The 26915-nt window shown below is 35.4% G+C and overlaps 3 protein-coding genes across 3 annotated transcripts; 1 reads left to right on the top strand and 2 right to left on the bottom strand.

Moving 5' to 3' along the window:
* Positions 1–4943: 4943 nt before the first annotated feature.
* Positions 4944–6928, bottom strand: LOC109014923 (plasmodesmata-located protein 8). The gene is made up of 3 exons (XM_018997412.2): positions 6123–6928; positions 5193–5300; positions 4944–5097 (listed from the first exon to the last, which is right to left on the bottom strand). The coding sequence occupies exons 1-3, from the start codon at positions 6868–6870 to the stop codon at positions 5093–5095; spliced, it is 861 nt and encodes a 286-aa protein (XP_018852957.1). The 5' UTR covers positions 6871–6928; the 3' UTR covers positions 4944–5092.
* Positions 6929–10224: 3296 nt separating this feature from the next.
* LOC109015678 (auxin-responsive protein SAUR36-like) lies at positions 10225–11475 on the bottom strand. The gene has a single exon (XM_018998148.2). The coding sequence runs from the start codon at positions 11057–11059 to the stop codon at positions 10538–10540; it is 522 nt and encodes a 173-aa protein (XP_018853693.1). The 5' UTR covers positions 11060–11475; the 3' UTR covers positions 10225–10537.
* A 10148-nt stretch (positions 11476–21623) lies between these two features.
* On the top strand, positions 21624–26726 carry LOC109015689 (Golgi SNAP receptor complex member 1-2). Its single transcript, XM_018998160.2, has 6 exons — positions 21624–21994; positions 23060–23256; positions 23686–23775; positions 23902–23967; positions 26268–26397; positions 26483–26726. Exons 1-6 carry the CDS (start codon positions 21862–21864, stop codon positions 26578–26580), a joined length of 714 nt encoding a protein of 237 aa, XP_018853705.1. The 5' UTR covers positions 21624–21861; the 3' UTR covers positions 26581–26726.
* Positions 26727–26915: the final 189 nt, after the last annotated feature.

The raw sequence follows: 26915 nt of genomic DNA, 5'->3' as shown, positions 1-26915 counted from the left end.
TCGCCAGAGCCACGGACTGACACATTGTGGTAGCAGGAAATAAGTGGTAGCAAGCTTGACACCTGACGCACCACGACCCCTCAGCAGAGGACAAGCCTAGCACGACTGACACACCACGATCTCCTTTAGCCGCAAGAGTCGCAAGTAGACGCTTCTTGAGGCATGGGAGGAGCTCAACTTTGTCCCCCGCGACCCGGTCCCTAGAGACGTCCCACCCCCGCTACCATCCCTATGGCTTGAATCTGGGGAAGGAGTATGCCTTGTCTCAGGAGGTTGACAGGCTACTTCCTCCTTCAACGTATCCTCGAAAGAGGTAAATGGCTCAAATGTGTTAGGCGAATGGAGCAAGGAATGCTACAGAGAAGCAAAAAAGGCGGCCTGAAGATCGCAGGCATCCAACTCTTCCGTGGAAGGAAGCAACGGGTCCAGAAAGGGATCGAAAGGAGCCGACCGAGAGCTCGTTGGGAGGGCCCGGCAACAGGGCCTGAGCCGCCGGGGAAGGATGTACTTCCCATGTCGAAGGAACTGGAATCTCCTTCCGCATGAACCCCTGGCCCCGAGGCGGTTGGGGTCGGCTTCCCGATTCTTTGGCTTGATCGCCAAAAGAAAAAGAACCTCGGCCTCACCACATTGTGGAGGTGAATCGTGGCGTACCCTCAGTCGTTTTGCCTGGCAACCAAAAGAGCTCAAAGCGTGCTTACGGGAAGAGGGCCAAATCTGGGGGGAGGAATGCTGCCCAAGAAATTCCTCCTGACGGCGTACGAACAGTCATACGTAGATAGGTAGTCACGGATATTCTCGTCAGACCGAACCAGGTCGGTCTACGACTAGTTAGGATGGACCCGCACCCAAGCTGTCACTAGCTCCAATTGAGCATCTTCCCTCAGGTTAGGGTAATTTCCAAGCTCTTCGCAGAAAGGGGAAATCCCCAACATACCTGAATAGGGAACCCCCTATGGGCGGCCTCCCCCTCGGGAAATTCCCGGTCCGAACTCGATACAAAGAAAAACTTTCGACACCACTCCTTTATACTTGAATGACGTCACTCAAGCGAGGCAATATTGTCGCCGGAGGACTGGGCCTGGAAATTGACGATGCTTCCCGGACGGTAGACTAGGTGATAGGCAAACAAGACTTCCTGAGCCGTCAGGTCGAGGTATTCTTCGGGAGTCTTGCTAAGTATCATCCGGAAGATGATAAAGCTGGATATCAAGAGACGCCACACATTGGGGTGGAGTTGCGACGGGGCTAGCCCAAGGTAATGCAAAACCTCGCGAATCGGACGACAGAAAAGGAGACAGAGACCATTGGCGAATATCAGCTGGAAGAGAGCAACCCTCGTTGTCGTGCCATCGGGATTCACTGCATGCTCGCCCCAAGGAATCTCCATAACAACGGTATGAGGAATCTTGTACTTGGAACAAAATGCTATGAGGTCATCGCCAAAAACGAAAGAAACCCGGTGTTTCCCCTCGAAATATGGAGGCACAGAGTCAACTTTAGGAGCCATCGCAGTAGTAAGCGACGACGGAGGAACAACGACCGAAAGAAGAGAAGGAAGGGAAACACGACTGCTAGAGAGGAAGAGAGCGAGAACAACAGAAACACGGGAGAAGAAAGCAGGAGGGAATGGTGGGGAAGATATGAGAGCAAGAGCCTTATATAATGGAAACGGGATTAAGAGTGTGAGGGAAATGAAGCGGCTCTGACAAAAGCATCATCTTGAAGTGCCACGCGGCACACAGTTTCTAGAGCGACGGTAGGGCTGCAAGGCGTCGTGTCAGGAAAGTGAGGGGCACGGGCCAATAAGATCCCGGGATGCAAAGGGAGGGACGCCCACGCGTCCTATCAAACCTCGGGAGAAGAAGAAAGGCGCCCCATCAACGATGATTGGCCTCTGGAACTTGAAGTGTTAGAAACCAAACGGGCAGCGGCATAATTAAAGGAATAATGAATTCCCACCACGCACACGCGATAGGAATTTGCGGGGTACTGAGAGGGAGAGGTGCATCCCCGAAGGGCCCGGGCCCAAAGAGGCCGGATCCGATAGCTCTAGGCCTAAGGAAGCCAAGCCCAAGGGCTCTGGGCCAAGGACAAGACCCCTCAGTGAGCTAAGAGTCCAAGCTGGACGACTACATGCTGAGCCTGGAACGACGAACCTATTTGGGAAGATCTTATGGAGTCGGGTTCAGAGGAGCCAATGAGAATGTCTCAAGGCTTAGCGACCCACCAGGACTTACTATAAGACACCGGGCGAGGCTCCCAGCAGCGCGCAGACTGCTGAATACTCCCGGGCACAAACTCTCCAGATTCACAAGACGACACACTCAAAGGGTGTGAGTCAGGAAGCCCGACACGCAACGACGCATCCCATGCACTAAGGCCCGCCTTACCCTCGACCTGACATGCCACGATCCCTATCAACTTCTAGAGCCGCAGACTGACACACTATGGCAATAGGAAATAAGTGGTAGCAAGCCTGACACCTGACGCACCATGACCTCCTAGCAGAGGACAAGCCTAGCACGTTTGACACACCACGATCTCCTTCAGCCGCCAGAGCCAAGAGTAGACGCTTCGTGGCAATGAGAAATGAGTGGTGTCAAGCCTGACAACTAACATACCACGACTCCCCTCGACAACAAGATTTGTATCATGTATAAATAACGGGTTTCCTTCCCATGGGAGCTTTGGCTTAATTTTTTTATTGTTCTTACTATTCTTCTAAGTTTCCAATAGATAATTATTCACTGACTTAGGCATCGGAGTGACCCCGGACATCACCAGAGCCCTTCTTCCCATTTTGCAGGTGACGCGAGCTTGGATATCACGGAAGTGCTTGGGCTGTGAAACACGATATCAACATATATATAAATATACATATATATATGTATATATATAGGTCGTGATGCATTGGCGATAATGAGGTTTGGAAGGTTGATGGTATTAATCACTTTCTATCTTCTTGGTCTCTGTGGAAAGCTCCGGTACAGATATTATTAATCACTTTATATCTTCTTGTCTATTAAAAGATGACTCACTAGTCACTACCAAAAGAGTCCTCTTCATTATATATAGCTCTCGATAATTTTAAATTGAAAGAAGCAGTGATCTCCTTATAAACAATATTGTCATTAAAAATTTTGCCCTATTCTTTCTTTGGCCATGATTTGAGCCTCTTCCCTCAATGGCAGATCTATATGATCGATCGAGCTTGATTATAACCAGATCAATGACACATGAAGAATACTCTTACCTGCAGAATTGCTCAACTCGATCGGTATAAAACATGGCTTCAGAAAATTAGTAGCGGTTTAAAAACGTTATTATTTTATTATATTGAAAGGGACTGATGGGGCCATGGGGGTTTTGTTGGATAGCATGAAGGGAATGGAATCCGCTGCCCTTTCTTTTTAAGATGATGGAGCTAATTAGAGTACTGCTACTTTATGCCAGAATATATATATATATATATATTTATATATATATTAACAACATTTAAATTAAGCTTAGAAAGATAATAATTTTTAAGGAAATCAAACAAAAATATGTGTTTATGTAGGACATTCATTTTTTCTTTTCATTTCCTTTTAACACAGAAAAAGTAGCACAATAAACTGATTTTCTCTTATCATTATTTGTAGCATAACTAAATTCATTATATAAAATAATTAAATCAATTTTAAAAACTTTATTAATCATAGTAATATGGGGAGCAACCATATCTGAAGCTGTTGGGGGATAAAGATGAAACTTCTTGATCATTATATTATATTTTATTAATTCATTATATAAAATTCATCTTCTTGATCTTTTTTATTATCAGCTTCTTCTTTATGACTTTACCTTTAGATATGTAAACTCATATTCATGACAAACAATAATAGTAATTTTAGAAAACCAGTTGGGATGAATAGTATGATGGATCAAGCCAATTTGATTGTTGTCAGAATGAGAAGTTTTTTCTTCATTTTGACTTGAATCTAAATCATTTATTTATTTATTATTATTATTTTTTTTTAAAGAAGAGCCGAGGAATTTGTGACCCTGTCCTAGTTTTATTGATTAACCCTCACTTGTGGCTGAGGAAAACCGTGATTACAATCCGAGGCCTAGGGGCTACAAATATTAAAATAGCTATCGTTTAAAAGAATTATTTTTAAATTTGAGATTGTTAATCTCAGTTTTAAGTTTAATAATTTCTTTTTTAATAAAAACAACTTCACGTTGTAAATCAATAGTATAAATTTCTTTGGACTTTTTCTTTTCAAATCTTCCCAGAGTTTCTTGAAAATTAATTTTTGATTTAGAAGTTTCAGGTTCTTGGCGAATCATCGTCTTGATCTTGAGCTTATGAAGATATTCTTATTTGAGTTCAGATTAGTAACCTTACAAATCAAGAATAATAAAATATTTTCTTATTCTTTAGCTTTGGTTAAGACATTGATTGTTTTAACCAAAGGTTTGCAACAAGAATCATTACAACCAAGTTTAATATTGAGATAATCAGATGATTCAATTTCTGAGCGATAGTCAGAATCACTTGAATTGAATTCATTAATGTCGGATAATGCAGAGGATTTTGTTTCTAAAAGTCGAAACAAATCATATTGATCATTATCATTAATGTTTAACTGATTAAGCTTGCTTTTAAACTTATTGAGCTTTTTGGTACATATATCAGTAAAATGCCTAGATTTGCTACAATTAAAATATTTTCCTTGCGAAGTATTTTGAAAACTCTTTTTCTTACCAAAATGTTTTTTCTTGTAAAAATTATAAGGTTTTTTTTATAAAAGTCATCAGGGCTACTACTTCTTTTCTTGGTATGAGGTTTAACAAACTTATCAGAATATTTGTGTTTCTGTCTAGAATGAGCAATATGAGGAATGCCAAATTATTGACAGATACATATAACATCTACCATCTTTTGTGCAAAACAATTTTGTATGAAAATTGCGAGAAAAAGTACAATATTGACTTATAAGCTGTTACAAGAGTATCAGAACAAACATTTGCAAACCTTTTAAACCATGACCAGCTTCTACTTGTAACGGATCAAAGGAATTAAGCTCATCTTCTATATATTTCCTTAACCTGTACGTCAGAATATTTGTTGATCATTACCGTGCTTTCATGAATAATTAAACTGATAATTGTAAGTAACACATGTAATAAGAAAATTTAATTACCCATTGTTCTTCGGCAAATTGAGAGAAGAACGATCAGAACGGCTACACCTGCTAGTACCCCAACAATAATTGCCACTGTTTTTCCCACTTGATCCTCGTTAGAGGAATCTACAGAGGTGCTCAATGCAAAAGGTAGTGGGAATTAGTACCATACATAATTAAGAGATTATAGAAGATTAGTCACGGCAGCCACTATATATCATGACTCATGTTCCATAAATTAAGCTTTCTTTCTAACCATTTTTTATATATTTTGTTTGATCCATTCCATAAGCACTCGCGAGAATCTGATCAGGAAGATTGGAAGAATATATATATATATTTATATATATATATATATATTATCTTTAAGTACTAATTGGGTTGGAATGATTGTCTTGGAATCGCATGCAGCTTATCATGATCTTTTTCTTCCATCATTTGAAAATTTGAATAAGCTTTGTCGCAAATTGTGTGAATTAAGAGGGAATCGCAAATCATGATAGTCTAATAATAGAATTACACGGCCTTTTGCAACCAAAAGAATGGATTACTTTGATTGAAACAAAAAGAAAAATATTGAAGATATTGTTTAAAGCATAAAGATGAAAGCTGGCATGGGGGGGATCGGTGGCACTTAGAATGGAGGTCGCCAAAAGCAGCAGCTGGCCTGAGTACTAGTGCCCCTTAATTCTTTACTTTTAGAAAGATTACATTTTGACGATTGGATTTCAAAAAATAAAGATCATGTCTCCCTCTCTCCAGTAAAGAAAGAAATTAAAGAACTAAAGTGGTCAGTATGCTAATTTGCACTAAACTAATTAGTAATGATGCCAAAGGCTTGGAATGACCTAATTCGTGGCTCTAATTAATATAAAAGACAGCATGCAAAAACTTCGATCTTTATTTTATTATTATTATTATTATTATTTTGGGAGAAATGAGTATTACCTGAAGCAGAATTATAGTAGCCAGATGCCCAGTACCGAGCATAACACTGCGCCAAAAACACGTCGGCTGCAGCAGCTGATCCACATACATTCTTCAACTTTCCAACAGCATCCGCAAGGCAAGAAGCGCAATCAGTGGGGTTCAAATCCCCCGCACACTGTGCAAAACCTTGTACTAATCCTGAACTGCTGACTCGAAAGCCAATTGCCCCTTGCAAGTCAGCAAGAACATCATCTCTACGCCTAAAGAACTCAACATCATCGCTTACACTTTTACTGCACTTAGTATGCGTAAGACTTGTGTCAAGTTTCCCCAAGAAATCAACATGCTCATACCTTACGTAGCAGCCCTCGAGTTGCAAAGAAGCGCCATAAGAATATGGGCAGACTAATCCTATTTGATTAGCTGCACTTTCAATGCATTTCGAACAGTCAAAAATCTTCAAATCTCCCCTGCACTGGTATAAGCCATATATGGTGCCTTCCGGGGAGGTAGAACTTCCATTTCCTACAGCGAAGCTGTTGTAAGACACTTGAGAAGACGAGCTGACAACCGATGTTAGAAAAGAGTTGAGGTTTCCTTCAAAGGGTGAATTGGGTTGGGATTTTTCTTGAGAGCAGCCTGCATAGATGAACACGTTGATGGGATATCCATGGCTACTAAGACAAAATAAGAGAAAGAAAAGAGAAGAAAGTTTCAGAGCCAAGATGGTTTGGCGAGTTGAGTATAACTGAAGCCTTCTCAACATTTTTTCAGTTGTTTTCTTTTTTTTCTTAATCTCGCCTGCCTTCTTTTGTTTTTGTTCTGCTTTGGTGGTGATTGTGAGAGAGCCGAGAGAGTAGTGGCCGGTTGCTTTTTGGTTTTTCTTGAAATCTATAGCGGAGCATTTCCTATTAAGAAAAGGCCCCAGCTATAGTTTGTCTTCATGGACCCCATGTATTCATATAGTAGCAGCATCTTTTCTATATATGCATTCTACTTTCTCCCGAGTTTTAGTCATAAAGATTATCAACCTCAACATGACTACTTTTAACTTTGGCCAGGAAATCAATATGGCCTTGGATGATTTGAATTGCAAGGCGGTTGTAGACAAAGCTATTCAACAGGTTTTGGTTGATGCCAGCTTCCTTTATACCTAAAGTAAAAGGCGAGATCAGTATCTATATGCTAATTGGAAGTAGGGCAAATGCTCTCGTACGTACAACCCATAAAATGACGAGATGGCTTTCGCTTTGGAAAAACAAGAACATCTTAAGGTGTCATAAATCAAAAGAAAGAAACACCTGGTTTGAACGTTAGTGTTCCAAAGCAAACACGTACAGAAATTAAATCAATAAATATATATATATATATTTATATATATATATATATATTATAAAGCAGTTACTTCTGCCGAAAATAAGGAATGGAATTAAGCCCCCCGCCGCCCAAAACAAGATAAAAGCGATATTAAGAACCAAGTTTGGGAACAAAGTTTTGATCGGGAAGGTTATGGTGACCTGGCCTCGTACAACAAAGCAACAACTTGATCATGATGTGGAATCAGTGGAAAAAGATCGAAGTTCAAGTAGTTGATAATTTGAAGGGTTGCATGTAAAGCTACTGGGGAAGATGATATAGACAACGGCAATAATACAATCAAGCTTTTGAAACAAGCTGTCCGGCACGTATTTATTAAAGAAAAATCTGACGGCCTGGAGAAAATGTACGTCAGTGTCTTCTGATGATTCGGATTTTACCATTTTAAGCGAGTTGAAATTTGAATCATCAAGTAGCGACCGGCCCGTGGCTCCGCGCGCCCTGTCCTCCAAGTTGTGATCCGAGGCGACCCATGATGTCCGCTCCCGACTATTTTTCAAACCAGACCTAAAAATAGCTTTAATACATGTCAACGTTGCGTATATTTACGTGACAAAATTATGAACGTTTAATTGGGAAAAATTAACCAAAACAGACCTCTCTCTCTCTCTCTCTCTCTCTCTCTATATATATATATATATATATATATCATGTATAATTTGAGAAATATTTTATGCAAAGATCAACATTTGCATATATTATAAATTACTAAAAACGATAGGCAAATAATTATCAGTGCGGCCTGCATGCATGGCCTGGACCATTTCAAAAGGTCAAGTCTAGCTACCACTAATGCCTGGCTTCATTATGGCAATTTATTACACGCATATATTGTACGTGATTGCAACTTGATTACGACCCGGCCACATCCTAATATTTCCCCCAAATGCTAGAAAAATTAATTTCTAAGATCATCGTATGGATCAAGTAATTATTCATGATCAGCTTAATTTCGACCGGCAGAGTTATTTTCATTTATATATACAGTTCCTACTATATATGACAAAGCTAGCTTATTATTATAATGTTTGCCAATCGATCGGTAAAATACACTTAAAAAGAGGAGGGGAAAAAAACCCTTCATTAATAATAGGCTTGACTACTCATGTGAACCCTTCAACCAACGCTTTCCGGCAAAATTATTCGAGTTTTCCGATCATTATTCTTGCAGGACCATGCAATTGGTCGTTATAAACAAGTTGTGGGAGAGGAAGAGTACTTAATTAATTATGTCGCGTTTCTTATACATTGAATGATGTGCTTCGATTTAGGCTGATCAGGCTTGAGAGCGGAGAACTTGGGTCCATACAACTTTAAATGGCACACCCATTCCGACTGACTAATCGACCCATTTTTTTTCATAGGAAAAAAGATTGTCTAATTTTCGCCCCCACCAACTTCAATTTGCCACACATCAAGTACCCTAAGATCATTACAGATTTATAATATATTCTCCACTACTGCCACCACCATCATGGATGATAGGGACTCCTATGGACAACATGAAAGAAAAGTAGGACATCAGAAAGAAAAAAATATCAAAATATGCATGGTATATTACACGCGCGATCAAGAAGGACAAGATTTTCTTTAAATTAATATGTGGTCGATATTGTGATTACATTTGGTGTTATTGCTTTTAAATTAATATACTAAATATCGAGAGATCATTAATTTTAATCGACAACTATTTAATTAGTTGGTTTCCAATATTCCTTAACTTCATACACAATAATGTTATTATTTAAGAGGGAAAAAAAAAAGACAGTACGTAGTACTATGTTTGTTTGTTTATATATATATATATATATATATATATATATATATATATTTATTTATTTGCTATAGAATTGCGTTGTTCCTTTTATGGTTGAGGAATTGAAATATCGGGTATTGATGTTTTCATCAAGGTGACAACAACAGCAACTCCTATGTGGACATTTCTAACATTTCAGCTTAAATGATTCCTCCCTGCATGTCATTTAAATCAATCAGGAGTAGATCCGGAAGATATATATATATACACGTACAATTTGACTAGACTCCATCAAATTTAATTACTTTATCAAACATACTCCACCTTGATTTATAATACTTTAGTCACAAAGAAATTATACAAAATAAACTAATAAAGTGATGTGATTTGATATGGTACATGATTAGATTGTAACTTTATTTTTACCTTAAAGTAGATCCAACGAATTAATGAAACCACATTAATTTGTGAGTTTACTTTTATATAATTTTTTTGTGTCTGTGCAAATACAAATTATATGACCTACTACTTTATATATCACTAATTCATCCCTCCTTCCACTCAAAATTGAAAAATCTTGATACTGGTACCCATTAGGCCGATGACTAAAGCTGATAAAAATCATGAAAAATTATATTTATAATCATGGAATGTACAAGTGTTGGACAATCTCTTTAAAAAATTGAGTAAATATCGGACTTATATGAAAAAAATTTAATAGTAAACTCCACTCTTTTTCAAAACGATTGTGTCACTTGCGCACTCCATATTGTATGTAGTATTACTCAAAAATCGTTGTAATTAGTAGTTGAAAGTCTATTATATTGGTGGTGATCCACATTCGACCACTTAAATTAAAATAATTAGTTTTAACTAATCAATAGGCAAATACTTTATAATTATCAATTTAATAGTGTTATGCGCATACGCACAATATATTTTGCTAGTCATATAAATGTCTATAATTTCTAGAGAAAAAGAACAAAAGAAACAAAAACAATATAGGGAAAAAATCATGTATTTACTTACATCTAAAATCCAGTCCGTCACGCAGTTACAAAAAAAAGTATAGTTCATCACACCACGTATGAAAAAGATTAAAAAAGAAACAAAGAAAGTCTAAAGATCGTTCTTTCGAAAAAAAAATAAAAGACAAAGTCTAAAGATCGAAAGAAGCGAAGCACTAGTACCGTAACAAACAAAATTCAAAAACATCATCTTCACAATCAATTTGGAATCTTTTATCGTCGTCATCATAACTCAGTTCAACCACCGCACAATCTATCTCGCTAACTCTCTTTCAATGGTGGCGCTTCCAGGTCAGCCGCCGGGCACCACCGCAGCCGGCGGCTATACGAGTCTGGACCCTCTCGAACTCCGCCATCCGGCACGGGATCGTAATCCCACCCTCGTGCTGAAATCCGTACTCCTCCTCGGCCTCCCTCAGAAGCTCACCAAACAGAGGATGGTTGAAGTAAATCACAGGAACTAAAACCCTGCGAAAGTCGCCGTCTTCCTGGCCAACGTAGACCGCCAGGTGCCCCTTCGGCACCGTCACCTCCTTCTCTTGGACCGGGTCAAGCCCTACGGGTATATAACTCGAACCGGGTCTGCTACAACACAGAGTCTTCGCCCCGCAAGTTAACCGCCGGCCCCAGGTGATGAGTTTGGAGATGTGCTTCAGTTTGGGTTTACTCGACGTTGCTGGGGGCGGAGGCGGGTTCAGACGGTGGTATTTAGGTCGGATCCGGGATTTATGAACGATCCATTTAGAGGCCTGGACCAGGTGTTTCCCGAGCTTGAAGCCTCTGAACTTTCTCATCGTACGTACTCGCTCTGGGTGACGGTGAATATAATGAAATGGGTGTTTGGTTCTGTTCTGTTTTGTTTTTCTGAAGGAGAAGTGTTTCTCTAGCCGTCGACGGGGTTCAAGAAAAAGGCCATGGGTCGGCGACGGACATGGTGAGACGGGAGAGAGTGAGGCAGATTTCAGAGAGTGATGTTGGTATATTTGACATCCTGGATAACTCTACTCCGGCAAGATTCTTTCATCCGAAAATAAAAACCTCCCTGGTAGTGGCTTTAATTTTGATGGTGGAAATTATAGTACTAGTATTCTTTCGGCGATGGGTGTTAAGTGGAAAACCTTGAAGACTCGGAAAAAAAAAAAAAAAAAGGCCTGAAAGGTAGGAAGGAATAGGAGGATGAGAAACCAGTACGTCTGTGAGGTACGTTCGCCGTTTTAATTTGGGAAGAAAAACGAGTGTTATATAGCGAGCGTAGGAGCGAGGAAGTCAAGAGTCAGATGAAGGAACGGTCAGATCATAACTGGCTGCGGCGAGGTTTAAACGGTGCGTGCGATTGGAACGCGTATATGAATGCGTATTTCCATATAATATATATATATATACATATATATATATTTGTGTGTAATTTAAGAAATAGTTTTTAAAAACTATGATTTTATATTCTCATTTTACGTGTTAATTAATAGATTAAACAGGTAAATATAAGTATTGGGAAATATTATATATCAACTCATTTTAATTATTATATATATTTCTCTTAATGATTAAAAAAATTATTTATTAATTCAATTATTTGCTAATTATTTAATGTGTACATAAAAACACCGAAGAATGAAAGATAAAAGAGATACAAATAATAGTGAATTGATTATCGTCTGATTCGGCAGGTAGTCTCTTGAGTTGAGGGCGGAAATTGGTGGGTGATTTCGGAGTTTGACTTTGGATGTGTGGAATACTGCATGTCTGGAATGGCAGAGTCAGGCTCATTAATCTATCCTTGCCGACAGCTACTAGAACTAGAAGGCAACAAAAGCAAGAATATGTCTTCACCCACGTTGACCAGAGAGTTTGGCCTGCAATAAATACTATTTAATTTGAATTTTTATTATTCATCCTCTTCATATATTATATTATATATATATATATATATTTTATTATTATTATTATTTTTTATTTTTATTTTTATTTTATTCTTCTTAAATTTATTAAATTCTTTTATTCATCATCTATATATCATATATAAAAATAAAATAAAATAAAAAATAAAAAAATTTGATGAGTAGAAATAATAAATATAATTTTTCTTTAAATTTACATGATATAGATCGAAGGATATGATTATTTAATATTCATATCCTATTTTGTAGAATTGTAACCTTCCACGATGAAAGTCTTTTCTAAGATCTATGTATTCGTAAATGATAATGTGCTATTAAGGTCACGCTCAAATAAATAAAAAAGAAACCCAACCACGTACGTTGTGTCGCAGTAGAAATTGGTAGAATGGGACACGCACGCGCCTTTAGAATACCAAGACAAACGCAAGTACCTTGAAAGAGTAAAGACTAAACACAAAAGGACCAAGTCTCTGGTTTACCCACCATGGATGATGCATGCGCGGTACGAGTCTACGTGACAATTTTATTATCCTGCTAATGGAGCCCGCCACGCGGCAACGACCACATCTGCATGTTCCTTCCCAGCAGCTTCAAATGCTGGTTCTACTTCGCACTTGGGGCCCAACTCATTTCATCCGAAGCTCCTTGTTATTTTTGCTCTTCATTTTTCCTCCCTCCTTCATAGTATTTTTTAACTTAATTTGGTTCAATTTCTAAAATCTAATGGTACTATATTAAAAAAAAATAGTAAAACAAAACTATTAAATCTCGTTTGTTTTTACAGATAAGATGAGATGAAATAATATGAAAGTTAAATAAAATATTATTAAAATATATCTTTTTAATATTAATTTTATTTTAAGATTTGAAAAAATTGAATTATTTATTTTATTTTATATATAAATTTAAGAAAATTATAATAATTATATGATAAAAGACGAAAATAGTTGTAAAAGCAAACGAAATCTTAATAAAAAAAATAGACTTCAAATCCAGTTTCTTTTTAATGTTTTTAGCTTGGTACAATAGCATAAGTGAAAATTGAAAAAGGCTCAATGTAAACGTACTAATAAAAATACTCAATACGTAGACATTGGCCCAAATTTCCTCACTTTCAGTTCCAAGGCTTGCATCATTAAAGAGTTACATTTCCTATATACCAGGTCATGTGTAATATCATATATTGTACGACCAGTTATAATTATAGAAGAAATTTAAGTATCCATATTTTTTATGATAATTATTGTAAAATAATTTTACATCACTAATAGATTGAATATGAATAATGTTAAATACAATCATATAGTGTGCAAGCAATAAGCAATATTTCATGTGAAAAAATAATTAGGATTTATTATTAAAATAATATTTTTTTATGTAGATTTTATATTTATCATTTTCTTTCAAAGAGAGTGCGAGTGACATACACATATTAAAATAGCAAATATAATTCTCATTAAGTATATCGACAAACATGCTTATAAATTTAATAAGTTATATAATTATTGGATGTGAAAAGTTTAATCAATGCGTGACCTTCCCATTTCTTTTATCTCAAAAGTATATTTTTTTGTCTATAAGAACATGATGGAATAAAATATTTATTTCATTGTTTGAGTAGTTTTAATTGTGGCCATATTCAATTTTAGTTATCGATATGATTTTAAATGACTATCACATAAGTTAAGTGGGAGAATGAAAGAACATGTATCCTTGTGGGAGACTTAAAGGTGGCTTACATGCCACGCCTTTTTAAATATATTATATATTTATTTATTTTTAAAAGATAATTCTCTATTGATATTAAACTCTAGGTAATTAAAATAAAGATATTACTCATTTGAGAACGATCAGTTACATTTTTTGATAGAAAAAAGTAACAGATAGAAAGTTATAAATAAGGATCTTGACCTATATATATAAATGATTGTGATTCTTCATCAGTCATATTCATTAACACAAATAAAGATAGGTTGAAAACTCCTAGCTAATACTTTTCATATAGAAATTTATGAGGGTTCACAATTCAAAAATAATCAATTCTACTTGATCAACGATGACTAAAAGTTAGTATTTTGACGATTCTTTATCAGTAGATTTTTTTCCAAATCTTACAATAGTGGTATCTAAGACGGACAAACTTTTGATTTGAAAAGTTTCACCAATCTAAGCAAATATTAGTGGAATTGGTTTTGGTTCAGGATATATAATAATATTTGTTTATTTAGGAGATCAAATAAAGTTTGATTTGCTTATATAATTATAATTTATCATGGTTGATTAATTATGTAAAAGATAACACAGTTTACCCTCCATCTTAATTATTATAAATAGTTTTAATTTTGATAAATCAATAAGAATGATTATATTTGAAAACTTTTACACCGCATATCAACCACGTATCATCTATCATTTGAAAAAAAAAATCACACATCAGTAATATAATTTAATTTTAAATATAAATTTTAAAACTTAAATTTACAAATTAAATTATGTAATATAAATAATATGTAGTATAAAAATTTTTAAATAATACCATTCAATAAATAAATTGGGAATCAGAACTTTGAACAGATGCACTTAATTTTTTATTTTTTTTCCCTGTAAAATAGTATAAATGGTCTTTTTGACTTGAGTAATTGATTGTCTACTTCTGTTCCCTGACTGCCACGTGTTTGATTCAGTATAAATTATCATGCGGACACGTCTTTGGTCCACCTCAGATACACAGTAGTTTCTCTGTTGCCAAGAAAAGATCGTGGCGTGGCATTGACCGTTACGGCCAAGAAAGGACGTCGAACCTTCATTCTCCGTACGATGTACGGGGGAGCGTACTCTAGTGGCGCCATCTGGAGTTAAACGGCTCTGACATTTCCGAAAATGGTGGGTATCGGTTGCGCCACGTGAACCAATCAGTTACAGTTAGCGTAACTCGTACGATTTTCTCTAAAGCGGTGGGCCTTGAGGCACCGTCGTCGGTAGCCGGTAGGCTCTCTCAGTCTCTCTTTCTTGTCTGACCCTAATTAAACTTTGTGCCCTTCGGTCCAAACGACTTCCAAAAATCAAAATGTAATCAATTTTAGAAAAATCAGGACAATACTTTCTTTGAAGTAACTATTTTCTAGAGTTTTCCTTTCCCTTTTTTTTTTTCGGACCTTCATATTATTTAATCAATTTTTGGTTGGCGTAAGTTTTTAAAAATTATATCATCTACATATTTAATAAAATGATTATATATTATAATTTGATTTAAAAAATAAATTTTAAAATTAAAATCTTATAAATTTAAATGACGTAGATGGTACGTTCTATATATCGATTTAAAAATAAAATAACTTTTAAGATAATTGATGTTGTTTCCATTATTCATTAACAAACGATTGAAACAGTACTTGAGCACTAGGCCAACTTTTTTTTCAAAGTTTTAATAGCGACTAATGTGACTATTTGATATAATATGCGTTTTTTTTCAATGTCAGAGACCAATTCTGATTTTGAGAATGTAAAAACGACATGAATTTCAAAGACTGAAGGAATTTGAATAAAGAAAAAAGAGGGATTAATCGTAAGTTCCTAGTTATGTCTATATATTGGGAATTTGAACGTTTCCATACTTTATGTTATTTGAGATCCATGCCGAGACTCGCATAATGTTAATCTTTGATATCATGTCTGTCACATTAACAATATTAAACATTGTTTTTTCTTTTTGAGACATTAAACATGTTACATTATGGGTGTTATAAGTAATATCATTCTCTCTCTTTTTTTTTTAATTAAAAAAATATATCAAAGTAAAAAAAATAAGTAATATAGTATATTTTAAAAATGTCATTACTTTTAAAATGTACGAGACAGCTTATACCTTCAATGACTGTACAAATCATTTATCTTTTATGTTTCAATTAGCAAGTGTCTATGATCCTCGTATTGGAGAAGTAGATATATTCTTGGTGTTGCTGGCCGTTGATATATATATATTCGTATTTTACTTAATTAGTTGCTTTGGAATACAGAACGTTAATTTGCTTTTTTCTTTTTTTTTTTAAAGATCGAAGAAAAAGCAGTCCATTGGACCAGATGATCTAGAGGGAGACAGCTAGCTAGGACTTTTCTTTATATATGTGCATTGTTTTGTCACGTACAAGATGTACGGAATGGCCTGCACAACACGACATCAACAGCTATAATATTTTGTAAAGAAACACAAACATCCAAACAATTAATAAGATGTTTCTAACTCTTTCTTCTTTGTCCATATATATGGGCTATCGAGATTCTTCAGTACTCATATTTAATTACAATTGTCTTTTGAACAGAAGAAAAACATTTGTACACTTTGAAAAATTGGCGTGAAAGGAAGATTATCAATTCGATTCTAGCTTCATATATGTTTAGGTGGGACATGCAGGATGAAAAGCATGTCCTTGGCTGTTTTCTATCCAACGTACATTACAGAACTTGATATCTATTTTCTTTGGATCGTGTATTCACACATCAACTGATCTTTTGCTCAATTTTCCATTTTTTTTTTATTATTTTGAGAAATGATATTAATTTGCAGGTTTATGATGTGTAATTTTCATACATTTCTTTTAAAAAAAGTGTAAATATGAGCTACACATGAAAAATAAGTCTTATTTTTTTAATTGTGGACTAAACTTTTTTTGAAATAGAGTGCATGAGGCTTGCAAACTCTAGAACAATATCTAATATTATTTTATGAGTAATGCTATATACAGTCGTAAAGTATGCTAATTCCGCGCGGTCATTTTGAAAAATAATGGATCTGCTATTAAAAAATTATTATTTTTTTTATGTGAGTTCTGTATTTACTCACTTTTTAAAAAAAGATTACGTAGCGTTTGAGCACTACACGACTGTAAATATTATTTTTCTTACTTTGATTTTTTTTTTAGGATACGGCCCTCTCTTTTGTAATTATTGATATATATATATATATATATAATATCGTTTGCTTAAAAAAATAAGAACATGTTTTAATAACTCTTATAAATAACAAATTTTGTATCGTTTGTTTTCAAATATGAGATTAGATGAGTCGAGATTAAAATTAAAAAGTTGAATAAAATATTATTAAAATATATTTTTTAATATTATTTTTATTTTAGGATTTGAAAAAGTTGAATTATTTATTTAATTTTGTCTAAAAATTCAAAAAAATTGTAATAATGAGATGTAAGGTTTTCAAAATTTTGAATTTTAGTTTTGAAATCAAAACAGGCTTATTATTTCTCCTCTCAGCTTGACTAATCGGACAAAACGCTTGAATCTTGACCGCTTTTTAATTTCAAAGTATAATATCCAAAGGAAAATAATGCATAAATATAAACTAATGCATGCTAGCTGATTTAGATAATACTTTTCATGCTTTTCCCAAGTCCACATCAAATTTGGATTTTTAGGCAGAAGCAATTGATACAGCACATGAAATGTTAAATTAGATTTTTAAGAAATTGTTAAATATAACACTCCATAATTAATTAACTTATATATAAACTAAAAAGGGTCCATTATTAATGTAGTGGTTTGGAAGTTTCAACATTGGATATATAATATATATGCAAGTCGTTGCTTGCATTTGAAATTAAGTCGAGAATGAGAGAAGATCATCTAGAACCCGGCCGGCCCGTACGTAACATGAATAATTAAATTAGAACTTATGGCAATTAATTAGAAGCTTCACTTTTGAACATATGTACGTATTATACGTACCAATGAGTACTTTATATACAACTTCTCCTATTTTGTAAGAGCTAGCAGCGGATCATCGTCATCATCATGTCACGATCATTATCAGTTCATGAATTTTGAATATTTTTTGTCATTATTTTAATTTGTAGCAAATATATATATATATATATATATATATTTTTTTTTTTCAATAGCCAGGATTTCTTTAGCTTAATTAGTTTCCAAGAGTACTACGTATATACTTCTTAGTTTCAAATAAATAATGATACACTTACAATTTTGTTACACTTTATTTTATAATCAACCAATATATGTACAAGAGAAATGATACTTGTAGTCGTGAGTGTGCAAGCGTCGTGCAGTCGCTTTGAAAAAAGTAAATAAATATGAGACCCACATGAAAGGAAATTACTTTTTTATGAGTAGACCTCACTTTTTTTCAAAACGACTACATGATATTTTTACATTCCATGACTATATGTAGCATTACTCTACATATAAATCATGCCACTGTGTTAAAAAAAAAAATTCTCAAATTTACAAAACTACCATCAATTTCACGTTGAGTTATAAAATAGATGTAGGAGGATTGTTGTAAGAGAATCATTTTCCATATTTTATAGACCTAAGTTATTATAATTAATATATATATATATATATATATATATATATATACTAGTCATAGAGCAACGTCCAAGGGACGTTTGCCTAGTTTAGATTTTTTACAAAAATTATATGATTTTTTATAAAAGAAAAATGATTAATAAATTATCTAACAAATATCTTTGGATAATGATATGTTAGTAAAGTATAATAATTGCATGTCTGGATAGATTAGAAAACAAAAGGATTAATTCAAACTATGCCATAGTTTAATACAAATTTTACAAATTAATTATTTTGCTAAATTTGTTTAATACAAGTTTAACAAAAAATTAGTTCAAAATACTGGCTGGTTGGTTTGTGGCAGACCATGCAATGCATGACACCTCTTTATGATCGTCGTGTAAATTAAGTTGTGGAAGATGCATATATGTTGTGATCAGGCAACACGTCACAAGTACATATTAATTTGTACATTAAGTACCTAGAATTTATTGTTTTAATCATGTTACATCCTTTACTATAGAACTATAGAAGAGAGTTCGTGTGTCGAGATCTTAATGCAATGCAGTTCAATTTCTTTCTTTCAATATAAATAATGTTATTTTACTTCATTTTTTATTAATTCTTTAAATGAAATATTTTTTTATGCATTTTAAAATAAATATTTTTAATTATTTTATTTTAAGATGATTATAATTTTATTTAAATGGGACTTATTAAAATGAGGGAAGGGTATCATTATATGATTTTACAACATTACCCTTAGTTTTACTATTTTATTTATTTTAAGTATAAAACTCCTTCAATCCTAGCCATTGATTTGTTAAGTAAGGGAAATATCTTCCCAAATTTAATCATCATCATCCATTTTGGAAGGAGTCTCAAAAGTTTACCCCCTCCAACCCGTCGGCTCCAAGGCAAGGAAAAGGAAAAATTTCTCTCAAGTCCTCAAGGCTATTCGTACGACACTTCTCTTTCTCTCCCAGGTTCCGTTCTCCTTCCAATTAAGCCCAAGCATTTATCATTTCTTCTTCTCAAGAGAAAAATAGCAAGCCAAGGATTTTGTGTGCTCTCTAGTTCCCCAAGCCAAATCTACCTTTCCTATTCTGTGTTTTATGTTTTGGGAAGAGATCCACCAAAGGTATAAGCCCTAACCTTGATTTCCTTTTGTTGGATTGTGGTTGTGATGCAAAACTAAGCCTTTGTAGTTGAAAGCTTGTATCTTTTCCAGATTTTACCTCTTTTAATGCATTGTGGAATTTATTTAATTAATACCTTGTATGCTATGTATTTTCCAAATTTCATATAGCCGTGTACGTCGATAGATCTTCCTTATGGTGACTACATACCGACAGCGGAGAAATTGACAGAGAGCTCTTGCTCCTTGAAGAAGAACTGCTATCCGGCGCTAAACACATTAAATAGAAGTGGAAACAAAAGAGAGAGAGGGTTTGAGTTGAGAGAGAGGAGGAAATAGAAGATGCACAGGAAATTAGCTGCTACTCTCTGATGCACCTTCACTAAAAAGACCAAAACACCCTCGGTCAGACGAACAAAATATAAAGAACTCAGGGGGCAAAAATGTACACACTGGCCAGACAGAGGGATAGAAGTGTTGGGTAAAAGTTAACGGAGTTAACGAGAAACAAGAAACTTTAACGGGAGAAACAAGAAAACACACTGTAGCAGTTAGATAGGCACTTATATAATAGAAATAGATATGGCCGACCTGCACTCATGTAGTACTATTATTTATATTTAAGAAGATGCAAATTATAATGTAATTTTCTCCCTGATTTATCTAATTATATACATGCATATCCTATTAACATGATGAGTTTGGACTTTATAAGTTTTGGTCACGTGTCAAGCTATCTAGAAGAAGATTTTATAGTAGTGCATGCCCATTGCTGGCCAGTCAAAAACTCAAAAGATATACCTTTTTTTTTCTTCTATTCCTGATACACTTGTGCTTATAATATAATTGGGGCTAGTGATTGGCTTTTGAAGTATGCGCTCCACGAGTTAGAACCTACCTATCTCTCTAGCTGGTTAATTTGGTCAGACTTTGCGTGTATATATATATATATATATATATATATATATGCATGCAGTTCAAGCCGAAATAATTAAGAAAATATGATTCGATAATTAAGAAAATATGATTCGGTTAAGCAATCTTTGTATTTAAATGATATATATATATATATATTTATGAGAGTACTACTGGATCGTGATGTTTAAGGTGTGAAAAATGACTTGGAAGTTGGAACTTCATTTTCAGGTAAGACTCTTATAATCTGGGTCAAGGTTTTTTTTTTTTTTTTTTCATCCGGGTCTGGAATTCGAGTAACCGGATTACGATTTTCGATCCGAATTTTATCTGGGTCGAAACCCATGCACCCACTTTTATCCGGAACGACTATGAGACTCGGGTACCGGATTTATAACCCGGATTGCCGATTCAATATATATAAATCGTATTCACGTGAGCACTTGATTACAAAAAGCAGGTGGTGGATTCTTTGGACCTGTCTTTCGGCTCATTAATGTGCAACCCAAACGACTGACCAACTCTGATATGAAGCTGGGCCGTAGTGAATTCAAGGTGCTTTACAGCCAGTTCTATTTCCTTAAGCCCAGCTGTGATTCCCCCCCAATAGAACTATAGAAGAGTTTTTTGTAACAACTTTCTTTTGAAAAATATTATATATTATTCTCTTATCTTATTTTTATTTTATTTGTATTATTATTTATCAAAAAATAATATTTGTAATTATATGGTGTGCAAACAATAAGTTCTACACATTCTTTTTTTAAAAAAAAAAGGTAAATAAATATGGATAATTAAGATTATAAGAGTTGATCCAAACATATGATAAAAAAAAAAATCCAAACTTTGATAATATCAAATCAATACAATGAGATAATAGTTACAATTATATGATAATATCTAAAGTTATTCTCCAATACGATTACATTTAGCATTTTGAAAATTCTTTTTGTTGTTTTTTTTTTTAATTTTCTGAGAATTGTATTTTGTTTTTTTGTTTGTATCAAATACCAAAAGAATACAGAGAAAATGATTTTAATCGCATGGTTGCAACGTCGTCCAGCTTGGCCAAGGGTAGGCCCGAGGTGGGTCCCCATTTCTTGAAGAGAGCAGGAGATCCACGTTCGTACAGGTCTACTATCCGAGTAGAGCAGACGATCCAATTCAGAACAAAGACGGAAGAACAAAAGCAGTGTAGAGAAGCAGCAGCAGCAGAGTGAAAACTGAAATAACTGAACCAATAGCCACCCTCGGATCAGAAGAAAACTAGCAGAAATTCGATAGAACCAGACTAGGAGGGCGGACACAATCGGGAGATCTCCAGATGACGGATCCGAATCTGGAGTTGCAGGAGTCGGGTTGGGAGGAACTCAGGAGGGAGGCTCGGAAGATCGAGGGTGATCTCGATGTCAAGCTCTCATCCTATGCTAAACTTGGCGCTAGGTTCACCCAAGGAGGTACCCTTCTCTCCTTGCTCTCTCTCTCTCTCTCTCTCTCTGTTTGATTTCGCTGTTTCTTCTTCGTTTCCTGCATTTCATTTTGGTTACCATTAGCTACTCTCTGTAATCGGAATATCTCTGGCGTTGGGATTGATGTGTCCCTGTTGGATTTGGGAAATTTGTGGTCCTCGAGTTCCAAATTTTATGAACCATCATTATATTTGTTCTTTTGGAACTTATGCTACCGATCTGTTAAAAAAAGAGGCGAAACTGTGAAAGGGATGGAATTCAATGGTAAATGGGAAATCATGGCATTGTAAATGCGTAATTTTTTATATTGATCCAAGAAGATGGGGAGACTCTTGTGGTTGGCTGCATCCTAAAAAACCTTTGAGTCAAAATTCAAAGTATTCAACTGGGTATTCCTGGAGACTAGAGTTTGTAGGGCTCATGTAGTTTTGCCAACATTGTGTTGAATCAGTGCTTAAGTATCGAATACGCAAATCAGTGCTTAAGAGCCATTCATTCCTGTTCTCCCAGTGTCCTAACCTAATTACATGGTACCGGTCTAAGGAGTCGAATTTTTACAGTATGCTTGGGCCCCGGGTTGTTTGGGGGGGGTGGGGTTTCTTCGTCGGGTTATATCGTTTGAGAACTGGAAACCACTATAGGGCATATGGCATTTCGACCACTTTTCTAATGGCATGAATTCAATCGACTCAGTAGACTCGTGATTTAGAAAGTGGCACTTTATTCAGGTATATCCCCCCAAGCTCTTAAGCATTATGGAGAAGATTATGAACCCAAAATGAATAGCGTTCCAAAACCCAAGTTAATATGCATACAGATAGAAATAGAAAATACTTGTCTTTCTATTTTTGTGCATCACATTCTGCTGTCAAAATATCCATGTGCAAATTGTATGCTTTTAGAAGAAATGGTGCTTTACATTCCGGTGCTACAAAAAACTAACAGATGATTTTGAAAATGGCACTCCACATAATGGTTTATCATCTTCAAATTTAAATGCATAATACCTTGGTCAGTGGGCCTCCCTTATGAGGATCTATATTTTGAAATCAGGATATGTAGATTCTGGGTCCCCCTCTGTTGGGTCCAGCAGATCATGGAAGTCCATGGAAATGGAAATCCAATCCTTGCTTGAGAAGCTATTGGATATAAATGATGCAATGAGTCGATGTGCTGCATCTGCTGCACCAGCAACTTCTGTAACTCAGAAGCTTGCAAGGCATAGAGATATTCTACATGAGTTTACCCAGGTTTATTTTCTGTCATTAACTTCTTTTTACCCCCTTGCATTTTACTTTTATCAATTGTACTCAGTTTAGTAAGGTTTACAGTTGTCTTAAAAAAACTATCTGATTTATGTTGTCTTCTGGAAATGTCACTTTTTTTTAAAATAAAAAATTTTATAATATTTTGAAGAACGTCAATAGTCCAGCTCAATTTTACTTTCCAACTGAAAAATTTCGGAAACCTTCTTAACAAATATCCTCTTTCATGGGGAAACAGGAAAAGTGGTTTGTGTTTTACTGCTAGCTCAGTCATGTGGCTTCAACATTTACACAGTGACCTTTTTTCTATTTTTGTGTGTGTGTGACATTTATACAGAACCTTATCGGTGTAATATTACTTGTGATACTCAACATTCATCTGTCCCATGAAGAAATGGTGTTTTTCTCTTTTAGGAATTTAGAAGAATCAAGGGAAACATAAACTCAATGAAGGAGCATGCAGAGCTTCTGAGTTCAGTCAGGGATGATATTAGTGAGTATAAGGTAGGTCTGGTTAAAAGCTCTTCCTTATCTTGTATCATCAACTATTTCTGTTTTTCTTTAATTGTTGCTATTTATTTTGGTCATTGTGTTGTTTCTCAAAGGTTTGTTTTACTCTACTTCATGCAGGCCTCTGGGTCCCCAAGGATGCAGTTACTACGGGAGAGAGCAGCCATCCATGGAAGTATTGCTCATGTAAGCTTAAGTAGATTCTATTTTATAGTGATATTACACGTCGTACGCTTTTTGAAGAAATTTCCTCATATCAATATGCATTTGCCACAATTTATTTTTTTATTTTTTAAGTGATGTGAGAAATGAGATTTTTAGGTTTTTGACTGGCAGTACATGAATGGATAGGGTAATATATGGCATCATTTGTTAAAATCTAGACGTGGGACCATTGGAATACGTGATGAACTGTAAATGTGTGTGTGTGCGCGCACGAGATGGAGATGGTTAAATTATATGGAGTGAAGATCAGATGATTGTTCTGCAGACATTTGGTCGAGTTAAAAAGCATGACTAGGAAAAGCTAAATGAATGTCTAGCATTTGATGTCATAGAAATTTATTTTTGAGATGGCTCTAGATGGAGCAATCTAGCTCAACAAGTAGTTTTTTACACTTTGTTTGAATAGATTATCCTAGGGACAACGATTGAGTTACTATTGCAACTACTATTCCAATGGCTTTAGAATTTCAGCAACTGATTGCAAAAAGTTAATCTGGTTTGTGTCTTCATTTTGGCTGAGAAATGGTCTCATGGAGTTTTTGAAGCACATTGGAGTGGGTTCCTCCAATCTTATGTCCGTGATATTAGAAGGATTTTTAGAAGGTATTTATCCTTGGATTTTAATAACTTTCCACATTGCCAACTGCTATGAATACTTTTTTTGTTTGAGAGTTTCTGACATTCATATCTGAAGTGTATTCAAGTTTACAAAGACGACTCAGAGTACCTTGAGTATTCTGTCTTTTGGGTGAGCCAAATCTCATAATTAAGATACAGGTGAGATGACATTTGAGTTATTTTATGTGGTTTTATAGTCAGCTGCAAAATGAACTTTCTCATGGAAGATTTCCCCCACAAGACATTGGATTTCACTTTTGAGACATGAACTGTTGATGTGAGCCTTACTTAGGTAGCAAAGGATTATCCTCTTATCTTGACGAAGAGGAAGGAGAAGGAAAACTGGAACTGGTCGTAATGCAGTTTGTGCAGGTAGTGCTGTTGGCATGGAAACATATTTGTGTACTTTTGCCTGACAAGGTTATGAGGCAAAGTGATAAGCTACTCAAAGCTTTTATATGGAAGGTCAATATTCAAGGGAAAATGGATGTAAAGAAAGTTGGTCGGCTGTCTGTTATCCTAGAAGGGAGGTTCTTCTAGGCTTAAGAAAACTAAAGGATAAGTGCTGGCCACAGAAATGAGATATCTTTGGTTCTGGTTAGTGCAGAGAGTTATTCTATGGTTTTTTTATTAAGTTATTCTATGTTGCCCTACTGGTATTGGAAAACACTAATAAGGAGGAAAAGCTTTTGGGAAATTGAAGAAACTGGAGAATACTCAATCCTTACAGTTCAGGATGTTAGCGGTCCACATGGTGAAACATTTAAGTTACCTATAAAATAAATACAACACGGTTAAACAATTAAGTCAGTTGAAAGATTGCCTTCTTATTGCTGTCATTACTTTAACCATGGATTTGGCACCTGAAATGGCTTCTCCCCCAAGGCCCCAACCTGTGTTTAAGAATCTTGTCTGGGCTGGATTACACGAAAATGATGATTTTAGTTTTGTAATTAATGGGAAAAAATGGTGCTGACTCAGAACTGGTTGAAGATAATTGAGAGAGGCCGAGGCCTGGATCACTACTCTCCATGATGTGTGACATGTGTCCCCCAGAATAAGCAAGAGCAGATTTTTTTCTGGCCTGCTTCGCATCAGCATAAGTTGATAGTCATAGCAAATTGTAAGAAGGTGAAACATTGTAGCTTTGATTGTCTATCATAGACTTCATGAAGACCATGAGTTTCTGTGTGTGAATAGATTGAAATTGAAGTGCTCTCTCTCTCTCTCTCTCTCTCTCTCTCCCCCTTTCTCCCTCTCTCACACCCATATTATGGCTTCTCTGTAGTAGCTGTATAGAGGTTGATGCATTATTCCACCGATCCCTCAGTATCTGAATCCATCAAACTAAGTTTGGAAAATCTATGATTCAAGCTTGTCTCTCCATTTTCTTATCTTGTCGTCTTCAAATCTGCACGGTATGGATGCTTGCATTACAGTTTTTGTATTTGCAGGTCTACTGTATTCTCTCTTTTTTTTCCCTCTTTTTTTTTTTAAATATATCGTTTACCTATCGCTGAACTCTCGATCGTCCTTTAAATACCATTGGATTTGGACTTCTGGAAATATAGTGCCTTTCTGAATGAAAGCTTTAATGAGAAATAAACATCTAAATTTGCAATGTTGGGTTCACTGTTGTGCAGATAGATGATGTGATTAGTCAGGCTCAAACAACGAGGCAGGTCCTAGGCTCTCAAAAGGGTTTGTTTGGAGATGTTCAAGGGAAAGTGAAGCATCTAAGTGACAAATTTCCCATAATCCGTGGTCTTCTTGGTACCTCCCAGTGTGCTTTCTTGATATTATTGGTCGCCAACTTTTAAAGCCGAAATGGTATTAATCATGGTAACATCTTTTGCAGGTTCAATCAAACGGCGGCGATCAAGAGACACTCTTATTTTGTCAGCCGTCATTGCCGCTTGTACCTTGTTTCTCATCATCTATTGGCTTTCAAAGTAACTAAAGATCATGTGATTTATTGATATGGAAAATGATGGTGTTTTTTCTCCGAATTTTGTTTATGTAACTATTCCAACAAATCCAGCTGTGTTTTGTCTCCATAGGCAATTATTCTTCCTAACGACGCTTGCCGTCTTTCTTGCTTCTTCTCCCTTTCGTTTTCTTTTCGAACATATTAATAATAAACACCTTGGATTTAGAAGGGATTCTACTTTAGTTCCTCTTTGGAACGGATAGGCTGGTTTTTGGCGTTTAACAGCCCCCAATCAAAAGGTGCCATGTCAGAAAGTCTATACTAAAGAACAAAAAACCAAATTACCCAATAATTATATTGT

This window comes from Juglans regia, chromosome 14, assembly GCF_001411555.2.
Source record: "Juglans regia cultivar Chandler chromosome 14, Walnut 2.0, whole genome shotgun sequence".
NCBI lineage: Eukaryota > Viridiplantae > Streptophyta > Magnoliopsida > Fagales > Juglandaceae > Juglans > Juglans regia.
Note: the sequence above shows the minus strand (reverse complement) of the source record. Positions and strands in the feature narration are given on the sequence as shown.